Source organism: Ornithorhynchus anatinus, chromosome 7, assembly GCF_004115215.2.
Source record: "Ornithorhynchus anatinus isolate Pmale09 chromosome 7, mOrnAna1.pri.v4, whole genome shotgun sequence".
In the NCBI taxonomy this organism is placed as follows: Eukaryota; Metazoa; Chordata; class Mammalia; order Monotremata; family Ornithorhynchidae; genus Ornithorhynchus; species Ornithorhynchus anatinus.
The window spans coordinates 4,694,990-4,716,566 of NC_041734.1; the positions used below are offsets into that span (position 1 = coordinate 4,694,990).

At 46.0% G+C, this 21,577-nt stretch overlaps 1 protein-coding gene across 4 annotated transcripts in view; it reads left to right on the forward strand.

The window, feature by feature from the left end:
• PDE7A (phosphodiesterase 7A) overlaps positions 1-21,283 on the forward strand; it is an 86,672-nt gene extending 65,389 nt beyond the window's left edge. For all 4 annotated transcript variants that reach the window (XM_029069905.2, XM_007667029.3, XM_029069907.2 and 1 more), the window contains 10 exons: positions 3,753-3,904; positions 5,089-5,152; positions 10,182-10,277; positions 12,548-12,648; positions 16,128-16,259; positions 16,481-16,572; positions 17,357-17,501; positions 19,225-19,321; positions 20,244-20,324; positions 20,699-21,283. In XM_029069905.2, the coding sequence (XP_028925738.1) occupies positions 3,753-3,904; positions 5,089-5,152; positions 10,182-10,277; positions 12,548-12,648; positions 16,128-16,259; positions 16,481-16,572; positions 17,357-17,501; positions 19,225-19,321; positions 20,244-20,324; positions 20,699-20,907 (1,169 nt within the window). In that variant the 3' untranslated portion in view covers positions 20,908-21,283. The remainder of the gene's footprint in view (positions 1-3,752; positions 3,905-5,088; positions 5,153-10,181; positions 10,278-12,547; positions 12,649-16,127; positions 16,260-16,480; positions 16,573-17,356; positions 17,502-19,224; positions 19,322-20,243; positions 20,325-20,698) is intronic.
• Positions 21,284-21,577: the final 294 nt, after the last annotated feature.

Here is a 21,577-nt window from a genome sequence, read left to right on the forward strand (position 1 = left end):
CCATTGCTTCCTTGGTTTGATTGTCTGTCTTAAGATTGTGGTGCTGGTGATTCTGGCGTGTCATTAGATAAGTATAGCTTATGGGGAACTCTGGTGAAATGATTGAGAAAGCGGAGGGCAATTGAGAGGGTAGGTCTGATTTTTGTCACCGTGCAGAAAGGCAGACTGCCACGAAACTCAATCCCGTTTTGCAAGACTGAGGCAGTGTGTTGACGAAGGATGTGCTGGTCTTCTTAACTTTGTTTTCTTCTCCTTTGTCTAGCCACATGTTGTCGGACAGAATACGCTGACTTTTTGCTTTGTGTTATGTAAATCTTCAGGTGGATGGAAGGGTTTTCTGCTCTATCAGATCGTGGTCACCCAGAGCTCAGCACCGATGTCGTGACCCAGGGCATACTGAAGGGTGACAGTGGCACTTCTGGAGGCCCCAATCTCAAGGACGTTGGATAGCGATTGTAGCCTGTAGGGGTAGAATATTTTTTCTGATCTTCCAGGAAACTTTTCCAACAGCAACTTTCCAGATCTCTTGTCTTCTCAAGCATGACCCCATAGAATAGGGTTAATTGAATGTAGTATAATACTAATAATGGTACTTGTTAAACACTTTCTGTGTGCCAAGTACTGTTCTAAGCACTGGGGTAGATACAAGGTAATCAGGTTGGACACCGTCTCTGTGCCAAATAGGCTCACATTTTACATCCCCATTTTACAGATGAGGTAACTGAGGCCCAGAGGAAATGAAGTGACTTGCCCAAGGTCACACAGCAGACAAGTGGCAGAGCCGGGATTAGAATCCCTGACCTTCTGACTCCCAGGCCCATACTCTATCCACTAGACGATACTGCTTTTTCTTTCTAAAGGATCAGATGATGCATTTCAACTCAGACACAGCCAGCTACACCATTACTGAATAGGTGGCCTTAGATTCTCAGTTGATTTTGCCCAGTAGCCACCCCAGATGTTGTTTAAAGTGTGTTTTTGTCATGCGTACATTTGTGTAGAAGTCTTGATGTTCTTTCCACTTTTCATTGTAGCTGTCAGTAAAACTCATGTCTGCTGTGCTTTGTCCAAAGCCATATTTAGATTTCCGTGTTCTTCTGCAGCCTGTCCAAAATGATTCCAGTCAGCGAAGGATTGATTGATTTGCCAGCCCCTCTCTGTGGAGGGAGGGAATGGCCTCCATCTGAGGTCAGGCATGAAGATGATCAGAGCCCACTAGAGAGGCTCTGCCCGAGCTCCTGTTTATTCTGCATCCCTTCCTCTCCTTGTCAGTTCCTGCTCTTTTAGGTTGAATTTCTTTTGAATTAAGGGGAAAATTGGCAAGGTGGAATTCTTACATGGAAATTCCATGTGAGGATCGAGTTGGCTCTTCCTACTAACCTGATAAATGGTTTCCTAACAGTTTCTCAAGGATCATCGCCCAACGGGTTAGGGACAGACTGAGGATTTGGTACGGGGCTTTATATTGTACTCTCCCAAGTACTTAGTACTGTGTACTGAGAGTGCACAAAAAATACCATTTTTTTAAATGGTACTTAAGTGCTCACTATGTGCCTAGCACTGTACTAAGCACTGGGGTAAATGCAAGATAATCAGGTTGGACACAGTCCATTTCCCATGTAGGGTTCACAGTCTAAGTAGGATTGAATCCCCTCTTTACAGATGAGATAACTGAGGCACTGAGAAGTTAGTGGTTTGCTCTGCTCACACAAGTGGCAGATCTGGGTTTAGTACTCAGGTCCTTCGATTGATTGATTTGATTGGTGTTTGAGTCGGGGAGTCTTCGAGTCCCAAGTCCAAGGGGAGTTGATTTTGCTCATTGGAGGAAGCCAGCTCTGAGAGCTTGTGGTATGGGATTGGGGTGGGAGGCAGGGTGGGGGGTCCAGTCTAGTGCTCCGGAGAGCTATTTGTGTTGTTGTCATAACAGGAGCAGAGCAGGCCCATGCCCTCCACAACTCCCCCACCACCCCACACACCCCCTTCTGACAACATCAGCAGTCTTTGCAACATGATGCCCACATGCACTGGTTGACAAATCCAGCTTTGAAACATGAAGCTTCTTGTCTGAAGCAGTTGAGTCAGACCAAGAGCCTAGTTGTGTTCGGAGAACTGTGAATCTCAAGCCGTGTTGTTTTTCCAGCTTCGGGGAAGTAGTCCTCAAACTTCTAGGGAGACATTATGTGTTGAAGAGCTGATTCCTAGTACTAGCCCATGTTTTTATACCCGTCCTCCACTCTTACTTACACATAGATGTTCAGTTGAATATTCATTTAATTATTCAGTGATTGTTCTTGTTCTTTCTCCTGCTCCCCTCCTCTCTGTATATAATTTGTCAGCCTACCCCCCTCTATTCGTTTGTAAATCTCTAGAGGGCAAAGTAGTATACCGGTAAAGTTGCCAGATCCTAAACTAATGTTTTGCCAATCACTTTTCTTGACACGATTTTTAAATTTCCCAACAGTCTGCCTTGGTTGGTTAGCTGGACAGAGAAACATGGATTAGATGACACCTAGACAAGTCACTCTCTGGTTCTTGACTTCTGTACAGAGTTACCATAGTAGCCTTTTCAAAAGTTTTGCTTTATCACGTTGGCTAAGCTAAAGAAACTTTCCCTTGTAAATTGGCTGGGTCAGTCTATTGAAGGAAATGTGGGGCATCTTCCTTTTGGAAAGATAAATCTTGAACCAGGGAACAGGTCTTAGACAAATTGATTTTTTTTAATGGTATTGGTTAAGTGCTTACTGTGTTCCAGACAATGTACTAAGTTTTGGAGTAGGCACAGGTTAATCAGGTGGGACGCAGTCCCTGTCCCACATAGGGCTCACAGTCTAAATCCCCATTTTACAGATGAGGTAAGTGAGACACAGAGAAGTTGTCAATCAATCATTTTTTGAGCGCTTACTGTGTGCAGAGCGCTGTATTAAGCCCTTGGTAGAGTACAATATAACAGACTCATTCCCTGCCCACAGCAAGCACACACTCTAGAGGGGGAAACAGAAATTAAGATAAGTTACAGGTATGTTAATAAAGGCTGTGGAACTGGGAGTGGGATGAATAAAGGGAGCAAATCAGGGCAATGTGGAAAGGAGTGGAAGAAAAGGAAATAAGGCCTTATTAGCTTGGAGATGTGCCTTCAATAAGGCTTTGAAGGTTGAGAGAGTTATTGTCACTCAGAAATGAAGAGAAAGTGACTTCTCCAAGGTCACCCACCAGACAAGTGGAAGAGCCAGAACTAGAACCCAGGTCCTTCTGACTTCCAGCCACGCTGCTTTCCTAATGTTGAGGGGAAACGCTGCTGCTGTTCTGGTAATGTAATTTAGCATGTTTTTTTGGAGGGTGTTCAATAGGATGCATTTGAGATATTTATATTCATTGGCTGAAGGAGACACCTAATATGCTTAACAAATCTCATTTTCTTTTGTGTCCCTGAAAGGTAAATAAATGGGAAGTAGTGCTGTTGATATTGGAATTGGAAAGTTGTGGTTCACTTGTGCTCCAATGGAAAATAACTTATGGAGCAAGGAGTACGCACAGTCTCTTGGCTAGTTGGAAACTTAAACTATTAGTGGAGGTAGCCCTGGTAAAAAGTCAAGTAGCAACTCTGGCGTACAAATAGAATTAATTAGAGAGTTAGAGTAAAGAATGGCCCCTAGAATATAAAGTACTGGTAGAAGTAGAGAGTGAGCATGGTTTTCCCCTGGAAACCTTGTTTTGAGTTTGAATATTGACTCATTTTTTTATTTATTCTCCAGCACATTCTGAAATTGAAGTCTCCGTGTCTGCAAGGAATATCAGAAGGCTATTAAGTTTCCAGCGGTACTTTAGATCCTCTCGCTTTTTCCGCGGTATTGCAGTTTCAAGTTCTTTAAACATTTTAGATGACGATTATAATGGACAAGCCAAGGTAGGTAAAACTTCTGTTGGAACTGAGGGAAAATTTTAGAACAAATTCAATCAGAATATTTTTTCCTCTGTGCTTTGCTCTATTGGGTGCCTCTAACACATGTATTTTTTTTTTTAAATCTACCCCACCCTGGGAAATTGCTTTCAGTAGAGCGTCTTATAAAGGTGGAATTGCCAAGAGCCATAGTAGTCGTCTTCTTAATATCCCTAAGTTAAATGTTCTCAATTTAAGCAGAAACTGAGGGTGTGAGTGCTTTAATACCCAAGAGTTAGTGAAAATATCTGTTGCTGTTGTTGGTAAGCATAGTACTTGTCCTTATCATAAGGTACCCAAATGAGAGAGCTAGGAGGACACAGATATTCAGTATTTTGTCTTAACTCTAAATTAGTCCGATAAAATCACCTGGAAAGATTTTGGCAAAAATTACTTCCTCCTCCTATTAACTCCCATTGGATGAATTGACAGACCCTCTAAGGCTTGGGCTGTATTTATGGGGCTAGAAACCACGTTCGTTGAGTAGTTTCACTTTACAAGTATTTATTAACCCGGCCGAAATGACTGCAAATACATTACATTCTAAATTTACACTGGTCTTAACACAGGCTGTAAAACAGATCAATCTGTTATCTTGAAGATAAAATGAAAAAGGGGTTCAAGGCCATCTAAATATTGTCTTTGAATCCCAGTTTTGGAGGACAGATACAATGTGGCCCGAAACCTTTTGCTGTTGTCTTTGCAGTTGTTTTCTGTAGTTAGATGTCATCGCAGTGGTAACTGTTCCAAGCTGTAAATGACTATTAATCATTTGATCAGAATTATCAGAGAAGCTAAAAATGAGAATCCCAATTGGAAGAGGGGTATTATATTAATATTTTATGCCTGTTCATTCAAATGCCTAGAATTTGACTGCATTCGTATAATTCCATGGCTTTAAGCTGCATGTAGAGCTAACCCTAATGAAAGAAAATTAAGTGATGAGTTTTTAAACTGAGTCATTTTGATTCTTTTTTTTTTCTCTGAACTGCCTAGACCAAATGATGGCCGAAAGAGAACACGGAGTTTAGTACCCTATTTTAGTGCCAATCAATCATTTTTCAATTCTCCCTTTGCTATGGAAGGTGTGCAAATGCCTGAGAATGTTGTTTGAATTAATTTTCAATGGGAATGTTTGGTTTTGATTTCAGTGTATGCTGGAAAAAGTTGGAAACTGGAATTTTGATATCTTTCTCTTTGATAGATTAACAAATGGTAAGTGGATTCTTTTTTTTTAACCGACTCTTAAAAACTTTGTTCAAGCTTTCAGTAGTTGACCATATTAGTGGATTTGCCTCTTGGAGGTGCCGGGACTGGTATTCCGGGGGATCTTGAATTGTTCCAAATTCGGTCTACCTCCCAGTAAAGATGTCAGGGCAAGAGTTCAGCCTCAGAGAGCGTCTAGCAGATTTTTTGTTTTTCCTTTGCGCCCCCTCATTTAAAAGTCTTGATCAAGGTAGCAGACAGCAAGACATCGTGAGGCTTCAGATTTTCTGTTGGCTTGAGGGGAGGTGTCAGGAACATGTTTAAGAAGCCAGGTAAACTGGGAGACTAATTCCTTCATAGTCAGAAGAATGCCATTTCACCCCAAGATGGCTTTTTTGGCAAAGGCAGGGAAGTTTGGCGGTCCATCCTCTGCTCAACAAGTGATAGGCCCCATTTCACTCTTTAGACTGTAAGCTTATGAGTAGGGAGCTTTTCTGTCAACTCTGTTGTATTAAAAAAGGATGGTATTTGTTAAACGTTTATGAGCCCAACACTATTATAAGCACTGATTGTAGTGTATTCTCCAGAGCACTAAGTAACCTGTATGCACACAGTAAGCGCTCAATAAATACTATTGATCTGATTGATTGATCAAGCTTATGACTGCAGCATGGACTGAGTTCCCCTGGTTACTTGGTCCTCTAAACGGATAGAATTTCCAGATACTCTGGCAATCTACAAGTACTTTTTTGTGGGGATATAACAAATATCCTCTCGTCTTATCAACACAATATTTGAGTCTGGCCTGTAAGCTGAGCACTTAACAGGGTGTTTGGAGAACAAGGGAGTGAAAGCCATGATCCCTGACCTCCAAGGATCTTACATCCTAACTGAAGAGTCAATAGGCAGAAATAGTTGAATGTACAATAGTTGAGCCCGAAAGTAAATAGAATTAAGTGACTGAGGTTGTTTTCTAACCCAGTTTTTGCTTCCCTTGTTGATGGATAGATGCCCAATATGTGACAGTTATGGGAATGGAATATTTTTATTCAGTCTCTGTTGGAGGAGTGAGCTTGGTCTGTGGTTACCAATATGGTAATATGTGGTTACCATATTACTAGATGGAGTAATGCTTGGATTCCCATTTCCATAAAATTGAGTGTCCTGTAAACATTTCTGGGAATTGTACCTGAAGGCTCTTTTGGGGATGTTGATTTCTTAATCTGTGCCCGTTAGGCCTTTCAGATGGTCCTTCTTTGAATGCTCAGAGTTTTATCTGTCTCCATTTTTACGTTTTCCTAGGTAATCATAGAGTTTTGCAGTTACTGAGGGAAACATTTAAACTTGCAACCTTAATTTTCCAAGGATGAATTTTTACCGGTGGGTGATCAGTCTGCCCTCCTACCTGCAGATTCAAGGATTGAATTTGTTGTTCTTTCCCTGGTCTTGCAGTTCTCGTTATTATTAAAAGAAATCTTTTCCTTTCCTTCAAAGAGTGTACTCTCAAAAGCACTTGAAAAGTAACTTGGTTGTTTCTGTAGCTCAGTTTCCATGATGTGCAGCTGTAGTTTGTCAAAGGAGTGAGCCACCCACAGCCTCACCTGTTAGAAAATCGATGTTACAATTAATCAGTCAGTTGTATTTATTGAGCACTTACTGTGTGCAGAGCACTGTACTAAGAGCTTGGGAGAGTACAATGTAATAGAAGTAACTATTTTCTATAAAATATGTGTGGGTGATAGGTGTTTTAAAGGGCCTCATTTCTCATTATCGTTACATTCCAGCGCTTAGAATAGTGCTCGATACATAGTGCTTAACAGATACCGTAATTATTATTATTATTATGAGCAATATGATCATGGCTTTGTCAGTAAGCACACACTGCGGAGCCCAGCCCACTCCAGTTTCCCGGAAGTGGAATAGTATGGCCGGATATGAATATAGGAATGTCTTCTGATCTGCCCACTGCCAGGCAGTGGGTTCTTGAAGAACCGCTGGGAAAGTGAATTTCCTGTGTTGGCTGAGGATTCCCTTTTTAACTCCTAGGAAAATGTAGCCTTGTCCCTGGCTTTGTAACCCGGTTACTTTTAGCCTGCTTTTTGGAGAGGTATGCTAACAAGAGGATGGATAATCACTACAATTTTCCTCCGGTCACACACAAAAGAATTTGTTCAAAAAGCCTAATTGCCATCCAAGCACCTTCCATTTCATGTACCTGGCTTGTCATCATGGCACTGTTCAGTGTCAGCCAAGGTGAGCTCCCTAATACCCTGATGCCTCTGCCCTAAATGGAGGCTGTTGGGAACACCGCTGGAAACCAGTGGGGAGCCCGGAAAAGAAGCCCGGTACTGGCCGAGTCTCTGACGACATCTCCGTCGGTCAGTTATATTTATTGAGCGCTTACTGTGTGCAGAGCACTAGACTGAGGGCTTGGGAGAGTACAGTAGAGCAACCCTGTCCACAACAAGCCTACAGTCTAGAGAGGGTTTTGATCACTCTTTGGGTTGATTGGCCAGACACTTTTGAGGCATCTGCAGGAGTTTTAGAAAACCAGACATCTCTGATGAGTCAAGTTTAGTATAAAAAGTTGAAGTCGCTACAGCCAACGTGCATGAATTCAAAGATCCAGCCCTTTACTGCAGCCGACACTATTTACCTTCGTCACCTTGTGAAAAGCATCGTTGGGTCTTACACTGGGTACTCTACCTAGATTAAAGACAGTCCATTTTGAAACATTTCATTATCACCAAGTTTATGGTGGGAAAATGAGAAAATTTAGTATACTCTCGAGATTTCAGCCCAGTTCGTGTATGCCGTCATTTCTGCATATATTTTGAGAAAGTCAGCTTCTCTCTTATATACGCGAAGGAAGGGTTGCTGTAAATAAACTCCTTATTTTGATTTGTGTTGTGTAGTTAAATAGAACACCCCTTTCAGAGGAACACAGTCTTGGGCTCTTGAATACATATCAAAATACGTGTCTTGGAAAAAACTATAGCAACTCCTTCAAGAGGTTATTGAGGGGTTTTTTTGCCTCGAATCTGGGTGACATCATTCTGGGTGCCTTTTTACCATTGGCAGTACCTCTGCCATGCAGACCAAGCCAACCTGCTGAAGCCACCTGCCACATTCCCCAAGCCAGTCCTGGGAAAGCAGCCCTCCCCATCTCTGTCTTTCTGCCGAGGCCACTTCTGGAAGCAAGTTACCTCTCTGTTTGGGCAAGAGAACCTCCCTCTTGCAGTTGCTGCCTTCCTGTGGGCAGGAGATGTTCTCCTATTTCCACCAGGGCCTTCTTCTGTGACACTTCTGCCCTTTTGGCTGACAGTCTTCACTCCCCATACTGTAAACAGCGTGGCCTGGTAGAAAGAGCAACGACCTGGGAATCAGAGGACCTGGGTCCTAATCCCGCTGCTGTGTGACCGTGGGCAAATCACATGACTTCAGTGCCTCAGTTTCCTCATATGTAAACTAGAGATGAAATTCCGGTTTTCCTTCTCCTCGGACTGTGAACCCCGTGGGGGATTGGTCCTCTATTCAGTCTGATCATCTCATATCTGCCACTGCACTCAGTACAGTGCTTGGCACAGAGTAACTCTTAAAATAAATGTATTATTATCATCAGCATTCTATTAGTCCGTAATGCCACCCCAAGCAGTGTATCGCAGTCGCTTCCAACGTTTTCCTTATTTGCTTGAGCCTCAGCTAGCATTTTCCAACCCCTTCAGGCTCAATTGCGCAAAGCGTTCCAAATACCGTGGCCTCATTTATTAACGAGAGAACGGGTCAGGCCATGTTTGATCTGATAAGAAACGGGCAGATTCTATTAAAAAAACAAGACACAACCTTCCCAGGCTGGTGCCATGGTCACCTGGTGTAGACATGTGCTTAGAGTTGGCATAAAAGCACCACCTTGGCCCCTCAGCACTTCTGTAGTATCCTTAAATTGTACAGTTTTCTCTCTCTGTAACTGATTGTAAAGTCTCTTTCTCCTGTACACTGTTAGGTCCTTGTGGGCAGGGCTTGTGTCTACCAACTGTATTGTATGAGACCTTTCCCAGTGCTTAGCGCAGTACTCTGCACACAGTAAGCACTCAATAAATGCCACTGAGTAATTGATGCCCTCTGGAGGTCTCTCTTTCTGCCTCCGCACTCTACTCTTCCTGGTCCAGCCAACCCATTTATTCTCAGGCCACGCCTCACCGGCCTTTAGATTCTTGCTCCAGCTTTCGTCCAGTTAAACACTTTAAACTCAGAATGGGAAATAATAAATGCATTCATTTGAGTGTACTTCCTGATCTCATTTGGGCTGCATTTTATCAATAATAGTAATAATGATGATGGTATTTGTTAAGTGCCTAAAAATGTGCTACTCACTGTTCTAAGGGTGGATACAAGCAAATAGGGTTGGACACTATCCCTGTCCCATGTGGAGCTCACAGTCTCAATCCCCATTTTACAGAGGAGGAAACTGATGAGACACCGAGAAATCAGGTGACTTGCCCAAGGAAACACAGCAGACAAGTGAAAGAGCTGGAATTAGAATCCAGGTCCCTCTGACTCCGAGGCCTGTGCTCTATCCACTTTGCCATGCTGCTTTTGATTAATTAAGTGTGCCACTTAAAATAATTTAGAATAACTCTTTGCCCTGAATTCATATCCTCAATTTGGGATAATGATAAAAAGTTACTTTGTTGGAGCCCACCTGTCTCATTGCTGCTTTCTCATTCTGAAAATGAAACCATGTGTTGAAAAAGAATTGCCTCCACCTCTCTTCATTTGAAGAAAATTACAACTCCAAGTTGGTTTTTCCTTGAAATTGAGATTTAAGGATACAAGTTTTCCACCCAAATTTGCACCTGGAAAAAAAAATGAGGTGGAAAAACTTAAAAGTAGCCCATCCTTATAGGTTTCAGTTATGGAAATGCCTGTTTATTTGCTGGATTAAATATAAATGAGAACATTAATTTATAAATGTAAGCTATTCATTTTTGTTCTGTTTCATCTGTATCCGACATCTCTCTCTTTTTTTTTTTTTTAGGAAACAGTCTAGTGAGCTTAACCTTCCACTTGTTCAGTCTTCATGGACTAATAGAATACTTCCACTTAGATATGATGAAACTTCGTAGATTTTTAGGTGAGCAACCCTGTTTGGTGTGGGGGTGATTACCAGATATGCACGGAGACTTGTTTGGTTTTGATATCCAGTGTGTTTGACTAGCAGAGGTTTCGATTCAGCCGCGACTCGTCGGCAACCTGGAATTTAACACGGTCCCGAGATTCTGCTAAGTTGGCACAGCACCGTCCCATCGTGGATGGTCAGAAGAAAAAAAAAGCCAGTCGAGTGGCGTGTACCATTTGGGAAATTAATAGACAAAGTTGGATAAAAAGGAAGTATCCAGCCTTCTGTTTGGCTCCGAGGCCTATCCCCTAGGTGTACCTCTGGCAATTTGAGCGGTGTCATCAGGTGGCAAGATAGGTTCCCCAGCAAGGCGGCCCCGGCCAGCTGCCCGGTCCCTGGCATTGAGGCAGTGTCTGTGGAAACACAGCCTTTCTGGGCTGAATGGGTGCTGAGGTTGGAAGTTAAGATGATTCCCCGGGAGGCAGTTGCTGCGTGAAGACCCGAACTGAGGCATGTGAAAAAGGGGAGGCAGGCGAGGGTTTTAAGGTGGTAGGAGAGCAGTGCGTGCTGGGAGACGGGCGCAGCAGCCGTTGCAGCCTGAGCCTGCGTGGCGGCGATCGGGAGGACGACTGCTGTTTTTGAAGAGTATTTGGTGCCTAAAGGCTGTCTTGAAATCAGCCACGAATACAAGCACAGCAGCCCTAGCCAAATGTAGTCTTTTCATATCCCAGAGAGCTTTGCAGCTCGTCCCTACCAGTGAGTACAAGCATCTTGGAAAAATAGTATCCTGTAAATCATACTCTGGAGCAGAGAAACGTTTCTCTGAAGGTAATGCCTTTCATTGTAGTGTTAACTGCTGTCCTCCTAGGTAGGAGCTCTTCATTTTAAGTGTGGGATCATAAGGAGAGCGGGGATTTTAGGGGGAACGTGGACTGGAAGAGGACAGGCTTTGAAGAGCTAAAAGGCTTTTGGGTCTTTGCAGCCGTGATTGGCAACTCCAGGAGGTGTCAGGAACTTGGGATGAATGAGGCTAGAAGCCCACTGCAAAAGGCTTTGGGGGCTATCACCCCCACAGAGTGGTCAACTCTGGCTGCCTCCACCCCACCCACACCACCCCTCTCTTATAAGATCAGCCCAGACAAGATTATGAAGAGAGTAACAGTGGGAATTTTGGGTCCCCAAGTGATATTAGTATCAAGCCACTGAAATGAGAATGGAAATATATCCTAATCCTGTGTGTGGAAATGCATTCAAAACTAGGAAAGAAAAAGTACTTTTTAGTTGTGCTCAAGCCTTTTATTCTTCCCCTCTTAGGTTTAAATTCCCGTATAAAGTGTGGGAACGAGATGTTTGAACATAGGAAGAGCAGGAACTTAGATCTTGAGCTGTGGTTCACATGGAGCTCGTCCAATCACCCGTGGTGACTCCCAGCCCCCCTTTTTGTCTGTCAGTTTTGGGGACAGGCCTCTTCCCTGTTCCATTTTCAGAAGGTTCCAGCCTCAATTTCTGGATCGGGGCAGTTGTAATGAGGGCGCACCACAGGCCGTGCAGGGCTGAGGTGCAGGTGGTTACTCTTGGGTCCTCGCCCAGAGTATCCTGGTGGAAAAGTGAATGCTCCTGTGCCTGACGGTGCAGGAGCCATTCTAAACTTAGTCCTGGGGAGCTTAGCCGGGGACTTGTGTCCCTGGCCCTGGCCTGCATGCTGATGCCAGCTCTGGGGAACTGGAGACAGAGGAAGAACAGTATTGTCCTGGCCCATTCACAATGCGGGTGGCGGTCGTTGAGCCCTTCGCCGCTCGTAACTCCGGAAACTGGCATAGGGCCGAAGTGGCAAGGGCGTACAGAGGAGAAAGAGGATGGAGAGGGCAAAATAAGAGAGTCTTTCCTCTTTTTCCCCTCCTTTACACCCTTCTCCCCTCCCACTTTTCCATCTCTTCTGCCTTCCTTCTCCTCGCCGATTAGTCCCCTTCCCCGGTAAACGCAAAGGGCAGAAATGCTCCCGAGATCACACCAGCAAACCGGAATGGAAGTGGTTTTATTTATTCCATGCTTCTTCAGCAGAGTGGTTGGGAATATGGGCATTTGTTTTCCTCTATTCTTTTCTCCCGTGGATTGTGTTTAACCTTAGTAAATATAAACTGATTTTTGTATTTCTGAGTTTTAAAATGTCCGCTGTCCGCCTGTCATCATTTGAAATGCATAAATTGGTCAGACGTCTACGATTGTCACTCTGTATTCCCTTCTAAACCTATTCACTGTTTCTTTTTGTTTGTTTTTTTTTGAAGTAATGATTCAAGAAGACTACCACAGTCAAAATCCGTATCACAATGCAGTTCACGCTGCGGACGTGACTCAGGCCATGCACTGTTATTTAAAAGAACCTAAGGTAAGGTTCTTTTATGTTGTTCCGTTACTTTTGAGTACTGACCTTACCGAGTTTCTTCTCAGGATCTTTGACACCTAAGGTTTGTCTTCAGTTAGTAGAACTGTGACAGTGTGGGACTTAAGCTATGCACCCTGTATTTTAGAAATCGACAGTCAAATTCGGACTGGCCGTCACTTATGAGGTCACGTGTTTGTTCATTCATTCAGTGGTATTTACCGAGCTCCTGACATATACAACGCACTGTACACATTCACATTTATCATTTTAAATACTATTTTTCACTCAAGTAACATTTCCAAAGTGAATGCGAACATTCAGTATACCCTGTCCACCTAAATTGATTTTCCTTGATTAGAAGAGATGGATGAAATAAAAAACAAACAAACCCACAATTGATTAAAAAATGAATTTTTCACCACTGATTTCTTCCTGTCGGACTTCAGCCAGATCTTTCCCTTCCTGGGCTTATTCTGCAGCAGCAGTAGAACAATTAGACAGCAGGAGAGGATTGTGGTGGAGAAGCCAGATATGAGAAGAATCTAAAAACTAGATGAAAGGCCCTTGTGGCACTGGGGCATTCTCAGTCAGTAGGAGAGTTTGGACACCCATTGCAGGTCCGTGAGGCCCAAAGCTCTCTAGTTTTTCCATTCTAGGAATGGATGCAGATAGGGGACTTGAGCCAGTCAATCCCTAGTCTCCACTCCGTAGGCCAGGCTGTCAGGGAAGCTCCCCCAAACAGCAAGAGGGTCATTTGGAGGCCAGCCAGCCACCCTCTGTCCGGAGGCCAGCTGCAGGAAACTTGGAGAAATACCCGTTCTCCCTCCTACTTAGACTGGGAGCCCAGTATGGGATGGAGACTGTGTCCGACCTGATCATCCTGTCTCTGCCCCAGTGCCTGGCCCATTGTAAGCGCGCAGCAAAAACCACAATTAGTCTCACCGTAGTCTTCTCACAACCGCAGCTTCCCAGGCAAACACATCTCTCCGACAACCAAGAAACCCTTTCCGAATTCAGACACCGAGGTTAGAACTCTAATTGGCTTTGAGTGGAAAATCGAAATCATCTTAACAACAAATAACTATCAAGGACAGACCTAGGATCCAGGATGTCCTTCCCTGTCTCTACACTCTCCCCTCTGGGATCCTTTCTACTTTCCTGCTGTACTTCTTCAACCTCGCTTGATAAATTCCAGCTTTCTGGTTCACTCCTTCTGGATCCTTTTCTTAGGCTTTTGGGCTGCCAGGGTGAAACTACTGTTGATCTTTAGATGTCCTGTCCCAGGGTGACTCAGTATGACCTCTAACTTAAAAATAGGCCATAGGGCTTCTTTCTCCCTCAATTTATCCAAATCCTCCTCTGTGGTCAGCTGCGTACCTGGTATTTAAACAGATTAATTTTCCCTCAGGGGTAGCCTCCTCAGGAATATGTTTCTACCTGTTCTAGCAATTTCTGGGTTTTTTTCCCCTCCCCCCTGCACCTTTAGGTGAGGAGCTGACGTCAATGACCAATCCAGCCAAGCAGTCATATTGAGCACTTGCTATGTGCTGATCATTGTACTGAGTACAGGGTAGCAGAGTTGGTCTCCCTGCCCACAAGGAGCTTATATCTGGATCATCACCCCCCCCCCCCCCCCACCCCACTCCCCACCCCATAACTGAATCAGCAACACTTGTTTTTGAGAATCTTGGATGTGTCCTAAATCTCAGGCAGTTTGCTCAACAGTATGTTAGTGGTATTTACTGAGCGCTTACTATGAGCGGAGCACTTGGAAGAGTATAATATGAGAGAATTAGCAGACTTATTCTCTGCCCTTAGCGAGCTCATGTCTAGAGTCCATTGTTGATGCGAAGCATTGTGCTCGGGACTGGGATTGTTACTCTTATTATTATAGATGTTAAATTATAGTAATGCAATCCAGTTTTCAAAATTGTAGAAGAATAGACAGCTGTCCTTCTTGCACCTGTACTGGCCGTTACGAACAGATGTGACCAATGTCCTGATTTTTCTCTCGAGTAACCTGTTACACCTGACTTTTCTTTTTAATAACCCATTTTGGACCCAACATTGGGAATTTATCTAAACGCTATGTGAATCGACGGATGATTTCTTCCTTCCCACCTTCCCGAGGTGATGACGGTTATAAACTGACCACCCCCTGTTAATCTCCTTATATTTTCATTCATTCATTCATTCAATAGTATTTATTGAGCGCTTAGTATGTGCAGAGCACTGTACTAAGCGCTTGGGATGAACAAGTTGGCAACAGATAGAGACAGTCCCTGCCGTTTGACGGGCTTACAGTCTAATCGGGGGAGACGGACAGACGAGAACGATGGCAATAAATAGAGTCGAGGGGAAGAACATCTCGTAAAAACAATGGCAACTAAATAGAATCAAGGCGATGTACAATTCATTAACAAAATAAATAGGGTAACGAAAATATATACAGTTGAGCGGAGGAGTACAGTGCTGTGGGGATGGGAAGGGAGAGGTGGAGGAGCAGAGGGAAAAGGGGAAACAGAGGGTTTAGCTGCGGAGAGGTAAAGGGGGGATGGCAGAGGGAGTAGAGGGAGAAGAGGAGCTCAGTCTGGGAACGCCTCTTGGAGGAGGTGAGTTTTAAGTAGGGTTTTAAATATTTGTCTCGACCTGCTGGTCAACTTGCTTTTCCTGGTACTGTGGATTTGGTGAACAGTCATGTCTAAACCCTTCAGAATTCATCAACCCACCGTTTACCGTTTTTACCCCTATGGGTTTCTTTCGGACACCGACACCATATATGATCTCAGGGAATAGTTATTAAATTTTTTTTCCCCAAGAAATCTATCTTATGCCCTTGGTCATCGCTAATATGAAAGAACTGTGAAACTTATTTGAAAGATGTAATGATCCTTGTCAAAAGTTCTGAAAGCCATTTTGATTCTAGCTGGTAATGGATCAAAACTAAACATATTGAGTAGTCATTGTTGTGATTATGAGGTTTTTGTTTCAAGAAAACCACTTGTAAATCAGGAAATTGGGCATATAAATCGTTCCTTGATTATGCGAATTTTTAAGTTATTGGTTTATATAAATATCTCTCCCCCTCTTGACTGTTAGTTTGTTGTGGGCAGGGAACATGTCTGCCAACTCTGTTGTATTTCACTCACCCAGGTGTTTAGTAGAGTACTCTGCACACGAAGTGCTCAGTAAATACTATTGATGATGATGACGATGATGTGAAAAATCGTGTCTCTTAGGCCTGCTTTGCCCCCGATTCCTAGGTGGCAGCTCAGTACCGAGGGGGCTACATTTTTCCTGTTAGTTTGGCTGATCCAAAACGAACCTTTGTAGTTACTGTTCTCTAGGAGTATTATCTGACTGTGCCTCTCAACTGTGGTTTGAAAAGATAGCCGTCATTAGCCGACATGTAGCTAGGGTAGCGATTCCATTTTCCGGTCTTTAATCCCAGCGACTGATCCTGCGTGTTTGTCAAATTACAGCTTGCCAAGTCTGTAACTCCGTGGGATGTCCTGCTCAGTTTAATCGCAGCTGCCACTCACGATCTGGATCACCCAGGGGTTAACCAGCCTTTCCTTATTAAAACGAACCATTACCTAGCAACTTTATACAAGGTGAGCGCTGCCGTTCCTCAGCCAAATCGAACGTTGATCCGCCTTCGCGAGCCAGGGCCGTTGTGTTTTGAATGACTACCACTATGACTGTGAGCCATCGACTGACAGCATTCTTATTCCTGAGAGCGTGACCTGGGCGCGCTCTCTGCTGAGCATGAGATTGGTTTGGAAATGACTCCCAAGTTCTACCCAGTAACTCAGTGATCTGATTTTGCTTGTAGAATACCTCAGTATTAGAAAATCACCACTGGAGATCAGCGGTGGGGTTATTGCGAGAATCTGGTTTATTTGCACATCTGCCAGTAGAAAACAGGTACGTTGCAGGGCCACTGTAGGGACTGTTACGTTTTATGTCAAAACTATTGCCTGACGATTACTTGATAGAAGCAGCGTGGCACAGTGGAAAGAGCACGGGCTTTGGAGTCAGGGCTCATGAGTTCGAATCCCAGCTCTGCCCCTTGTCAGCTGTGTGACTGTGGGCAAGTCACTTAACTTCTCTGTGCCTCAGTTCCCTCATCTGTAAAATGGGGATTAAGACTGTGAACCCCACGTGGGACAACCTGATTCCCCTGTGTTTACCCCAGCACTTAGAACAGTGCTCTGCACATAGTAAGCGCTTAACAAATACCAACATTATTAAGTGGTTTGGTACATTTGAAGTTTGGATGCATAGTTTTAACCTGGCGACTGGTACTGATCTCACACAGATAGGTGCGTGCTCGCTCACGCACCCACACGTACCTTATGCCGTCTCGTGCTGTTCGTTACGTAGCCAAGGGACGTGAGCATGCATTTTATGATCAAGATTTGAAGTCTTTCTTGGCTTGGGAAACTTTTATTATTTTCTTGAATGGGCTCCAGAAATTGATCATAGTAGCCTCAAGTCCCAAGCGAGATGATTTTCATGTACATTTTAAATGAACCGTTTTCAAACGTGGACTCCTCCCCGCCCATCACCACTACTTAAGTAAAAATTAAAATAGTCTGATCTTCAGACTTTCCAAAGCTTTGTAAGTTTGAAAAATGTGGAACTGTGTTGGCTTTTCTAAACCCTTTTGGAATTCAGGGATTGTGTTTTTTCGGCCTCTTAACTTCAGGCAGCAAATGGAGAACCAGATAGGTGCTTTGATTCTCGCCACAGACATCAGTCGCCAGAACGAGTACCTCTCCTTGTTCCGGTCCCATCTGGACAGAGGAGATTTGTGTTTAGAAGATCCTCGCCACCGTCATTTCGTTTTACAGGTAAGGTTTTGGACAATTTCTAAGACAATCGGCTTAGCGAGAATTAACGAGAAAAAGAAGTGACGTGTTCCCTGCCCGCGGAGAGCCCACACAGGGGAGACAGATATAAAAAATACACCAAATATATACAAGTAGTTAATCAGAATGAGTGCTTGAAGGCGCAGTTGAATAAACGTATACAAAATGAAGTGCTGAGGTTGGTTGGACGTAAATACGCATGTTGTAGGGTTGGCAGATAGCCTGTACTAACTGGGGTGCTAGCGGAAGGCTTTTGGGAGATATTAGGATTTTCAGAGGGATTTGAAAATGGGGAGGGTTGACAGGTTTGGGGAAGGGAAAGCAGTTCTAAAGCAAGGAAGAAACGGGAACAAGGGGACAGAGATGAGAGAGTCGAAGGAGAGTCACAGTTAGAAGGTGAGCTTGGGCGATGCACCCCTTTCTTCCTATCTCCTCAGGGGAAAAAGTGCTATTTAGGAAGCATGGAATGTGGAATAACCCCATCTCTTCCTCTTGTCTTTTTTCGTCGTTATTAATATTCATAGAGCATCTGCTAGGGACAGGGCGTTCTGCTTGGTGTGTGGAGAATATTCAGAACAGAATCAGTCCTATTTGCGATTTGAGTTGGAAAAGGCAAAGCATTGCAGGAGACGAAATGGTTATCTGAAGTTAAATGCCGCCTAACTGGAGGCTTGTACATCTCAGAGAATCGAAGAGACTGGCAGTTGTGGCATTCATCTTGTTACGGTCTGTGGGATTCCTGAAAGGCCGACAGTCTGAAATGTTGAGCCCAACTTCAGAAGAAGCCAAAAGCCAAGACCCCTGGGATTAGAGTTTTGCCAGTTTGACATCAGCAACTAGAAAATAAATAATCCGACAGTCAATTTGTAACCACCTAGAAGGTCATACGAGACCAGGAAGCGTCAGAAATGGTCGTGTGAAGAACAGGCTCTCTCCTTCCGATGATGACCAGCCCTTTAGATAAGGGGGAAGCGTGCAACCTAGAGTTGTCAGCTGTCTTTAAACGTCTGCTGGGTTTCTGGGACCGGTTCCCAGAGTCCATGGCAAAAGGGAGTGGGTTTAAATTGGGACGGAAGTGAGTTCGCTCAGATCTTCCCTCCCCGCCAGCAGCCTTGGAAGCGTAGTGGGTTTTGGCACTGCTGAGAGGAGAGTGGCTCCGCTTTCTACCCCCGCTGAGTGGCGTGGAGGCCAGGGCCCCCACTGGCTTCTTACAGCGAGAGTGGCGGGGGAAGCAAGGGGCTGCTGCTCCTCGGTTTCCCTCCTCCACGGCTCCTGGGCCACATCCTCAGCCTCCCAGACCCACCGTGGGGTGGCAGCTGTGTTTGACTCGGCTCCTCCTGCGTGTGTTTTGTGTTACCCCTCATTGAGTTGCCCAGAACCCTTAGGGTGGTCTCCTGGGCTGGATGGCCACCCTTAAACTCTAGCTGGAGAGGTTAGGTGTGGTCAGAGAGGCCGAAAGGGAATATGTGTGCAGTAGGTTAGGTTAAAGGTTTCAAAAGTGAGATCTGAGATGGCTAACCCCGGGGCACGGAGTGAAAAAAACATCTCAACTGTAGAGATGAATGCATTTGAGGAGTGGGGCTGGCTCCCCTGCTCCGAGCAAGGTCACCGGGCCGGCTCGGCGTCCAACCCCTTGTGGCGGCTGGGCGGAAGATGCCTTTGGGCTTTGCCTAGTGATTTTAATGTTGTACGCTGGCTTTCCTAGATGGCTCTGAAATGTGCCGATATCTGTAATCCTTGCCGGACCTGGGAACTGAGCAAACAATGGAGTGAAAAAGTAACGGAGGAATTCTTCCATCAAGGTAAATTAAGGCGGAAGCGGGGATTTGTGTTTTCTTGGATGGAGGGGCGTGTGCGAGGTAGGGAGGGTCTTGGTAAATCCTCAGGCCTGAGAAGTCAGGTTGCGTGGTTCCCAGCGGTCAAAGACAGACTTGGAGTGAAACAAGAAGTTTTATTTTGGAAGTGGAGAAGCAGAGTGGCCTAGTGGGTAGAACAGGGGCCTGGGAGTCAGAAGGACTTGAGTTCTAACCCTGTCTCCTCCACTTGTCTGATTTGTGACTTCTGGCAAGTCACTTCACTTTTCTGGGCCTCAATTAGCTCATCTTTGAAATGGGGATTAAGACTGTGAGCTCCATGGGGGACACGGACTGTGTCCAACCTGATTACCTTGTATCTTCCTATGCTTAGAACAGTGCCTGGTACTTACTAAGCCCTTAAAAAAAATACCAGTATTATTATTATTTTTAAAAAGCCATGAGCTCCAAGGTGGCTTTGTTCGGAACAAACAAGCTTAGACCACATCTACACAGCGGTCCTTGGCTTTCCAAGGTGAGGCCACAATCAGTAGGATTGACGCTACCGGTGGGGTTGGGCTTGCAGAGGCTGACGTGGGACCGGCAGTCCCCGGAAGCCCCCAGATCCCATCCTGTCCATCTTGGAGAGAAGTGGTGGAGCTCTTCCTTTACCCCCAGCCATTTTCTATTGAATTTTTTTTTTTTTTTTAAAAAAAGACTTGAGGCAATTTTGGGACACTGTTGCCTGTGTTTTCTGCCTGCTGAATCGTCTCCTTGGGAGACGGGTCTCTGGGCAGGAAGCCACAGATTGAGCTGCAGTGGGGATCAGTGGAGCTGTTTGCCCTTTCTGATGACCAGGCTTGCGCAAGTATGAGTCCACGAGGTAAATTCACACCCCTAACTTGCTTCTTTTATTCTGTTTCCTCCGAAGGGGACATTGAAAAAAGATACCATTTGGGGGTGAGCCCGCTCTGTGACCGGCAGACTGAATCCATAGCCAACATCCAGATTGGTAAGTGTGGTGTGGGCACGCGACTGGGGAGAAGTCTCTCGCCGCTCCTTTCCGCGTCCGAGCTTTCTAGGGGCCAGAGGGTCTCCGGGAGGCGAGTATGACGCGTCCAGTTCCACTCGTGCACACGACCCTCCCGTTGACCAGGTTCGGGGCCCGTTGTGGCCAGGAAGGCCAAGCCGGGCGGCAGGGGCCGGGAGGGCGGGCCCTCCCTGGACCGTCCGTCCGGGCGAGCCGTTCTTGGGAGAAGGCGTGGCCGGACCTCGACGTGTCACTGGTCCCCAAGGCGGGCTCGTCGGCGCCCGCGACCCGATCCCCTCGGGCCTGACGGTTCCCTCTCTTCCTGTCTCCTCCCTCCCCCCTCTCCCCTCCGGCAGGGTTCATGACCTACCTAGTGGAGCCCCTGTTCGCCGAGTGGGCCCGCTTTTCCAACACGCGACTCTCGCAGACGATGCTCGGCCACGTGGGCCTGAACAAGGCCAGCTGGAAGGGGATGCAGCGGGAGCAGTCGGGCAGCGACGACCCCGACGCCGCCGCGGAGGAGATGGACTCTGACTTATTACCTCAGGAAAACCGGCTGTCGTGACCGCACGGGCGGCGGGGGCGGCGGCCTCCCGGGGGCCCGGCGGCCACCGGAGGCGAGAGGGCGCGCCCTCGGCGGCCGGCCGAGAGTCCTTCCCAACCACGCCGGCGCCCGCCCTTCAGTTCCCGGCCCCGACCGCGGAGCAATATCTGGCTGCGGGGGAAGCCCGGGGCGGGGCGGAGCAGTGAAGACGCCGGGAGGGGGGCCGGGCGGGCTGCTGAGGCGGGAGGGCCGGAGGGGGGCGGCCGGGCCCGGGCCCCTCCCGGCTGCCCAATGTGAAACGCCCCCTTCCCCGCTGCCCCCGGTGAGACTTGATGTTTACAAATTGACTTGGAAACTGTCGTTTCTGACTTTGCCTGGGAGCACGATGGTGAAGGAACCACTAGCGTCGGGTTTTTTTTTTTAATCTCCGAGATCCGGTCTGAGACTGCAGCTTTTGTCCTGTTTGGGGGATTCCTTCCCCCCTACCACCTCCCCCACCCCGCCCCACCCCGCCCCCCTTTTCTTTGGATGCCACAGAAGCCTCCCATTCGCCATAGCTTTGTTGCTCACGTCGGGACCCGAGCCGTCACCAGGGCCCGGCCAAGCTCCTGCCCCGGGGCGAGAGGGAGGGATGCCCGCTTGGAAGCGGGGGGAGGGGGTCGGGTGGGGGGGAAGGGGTGGCGGGAGGAAG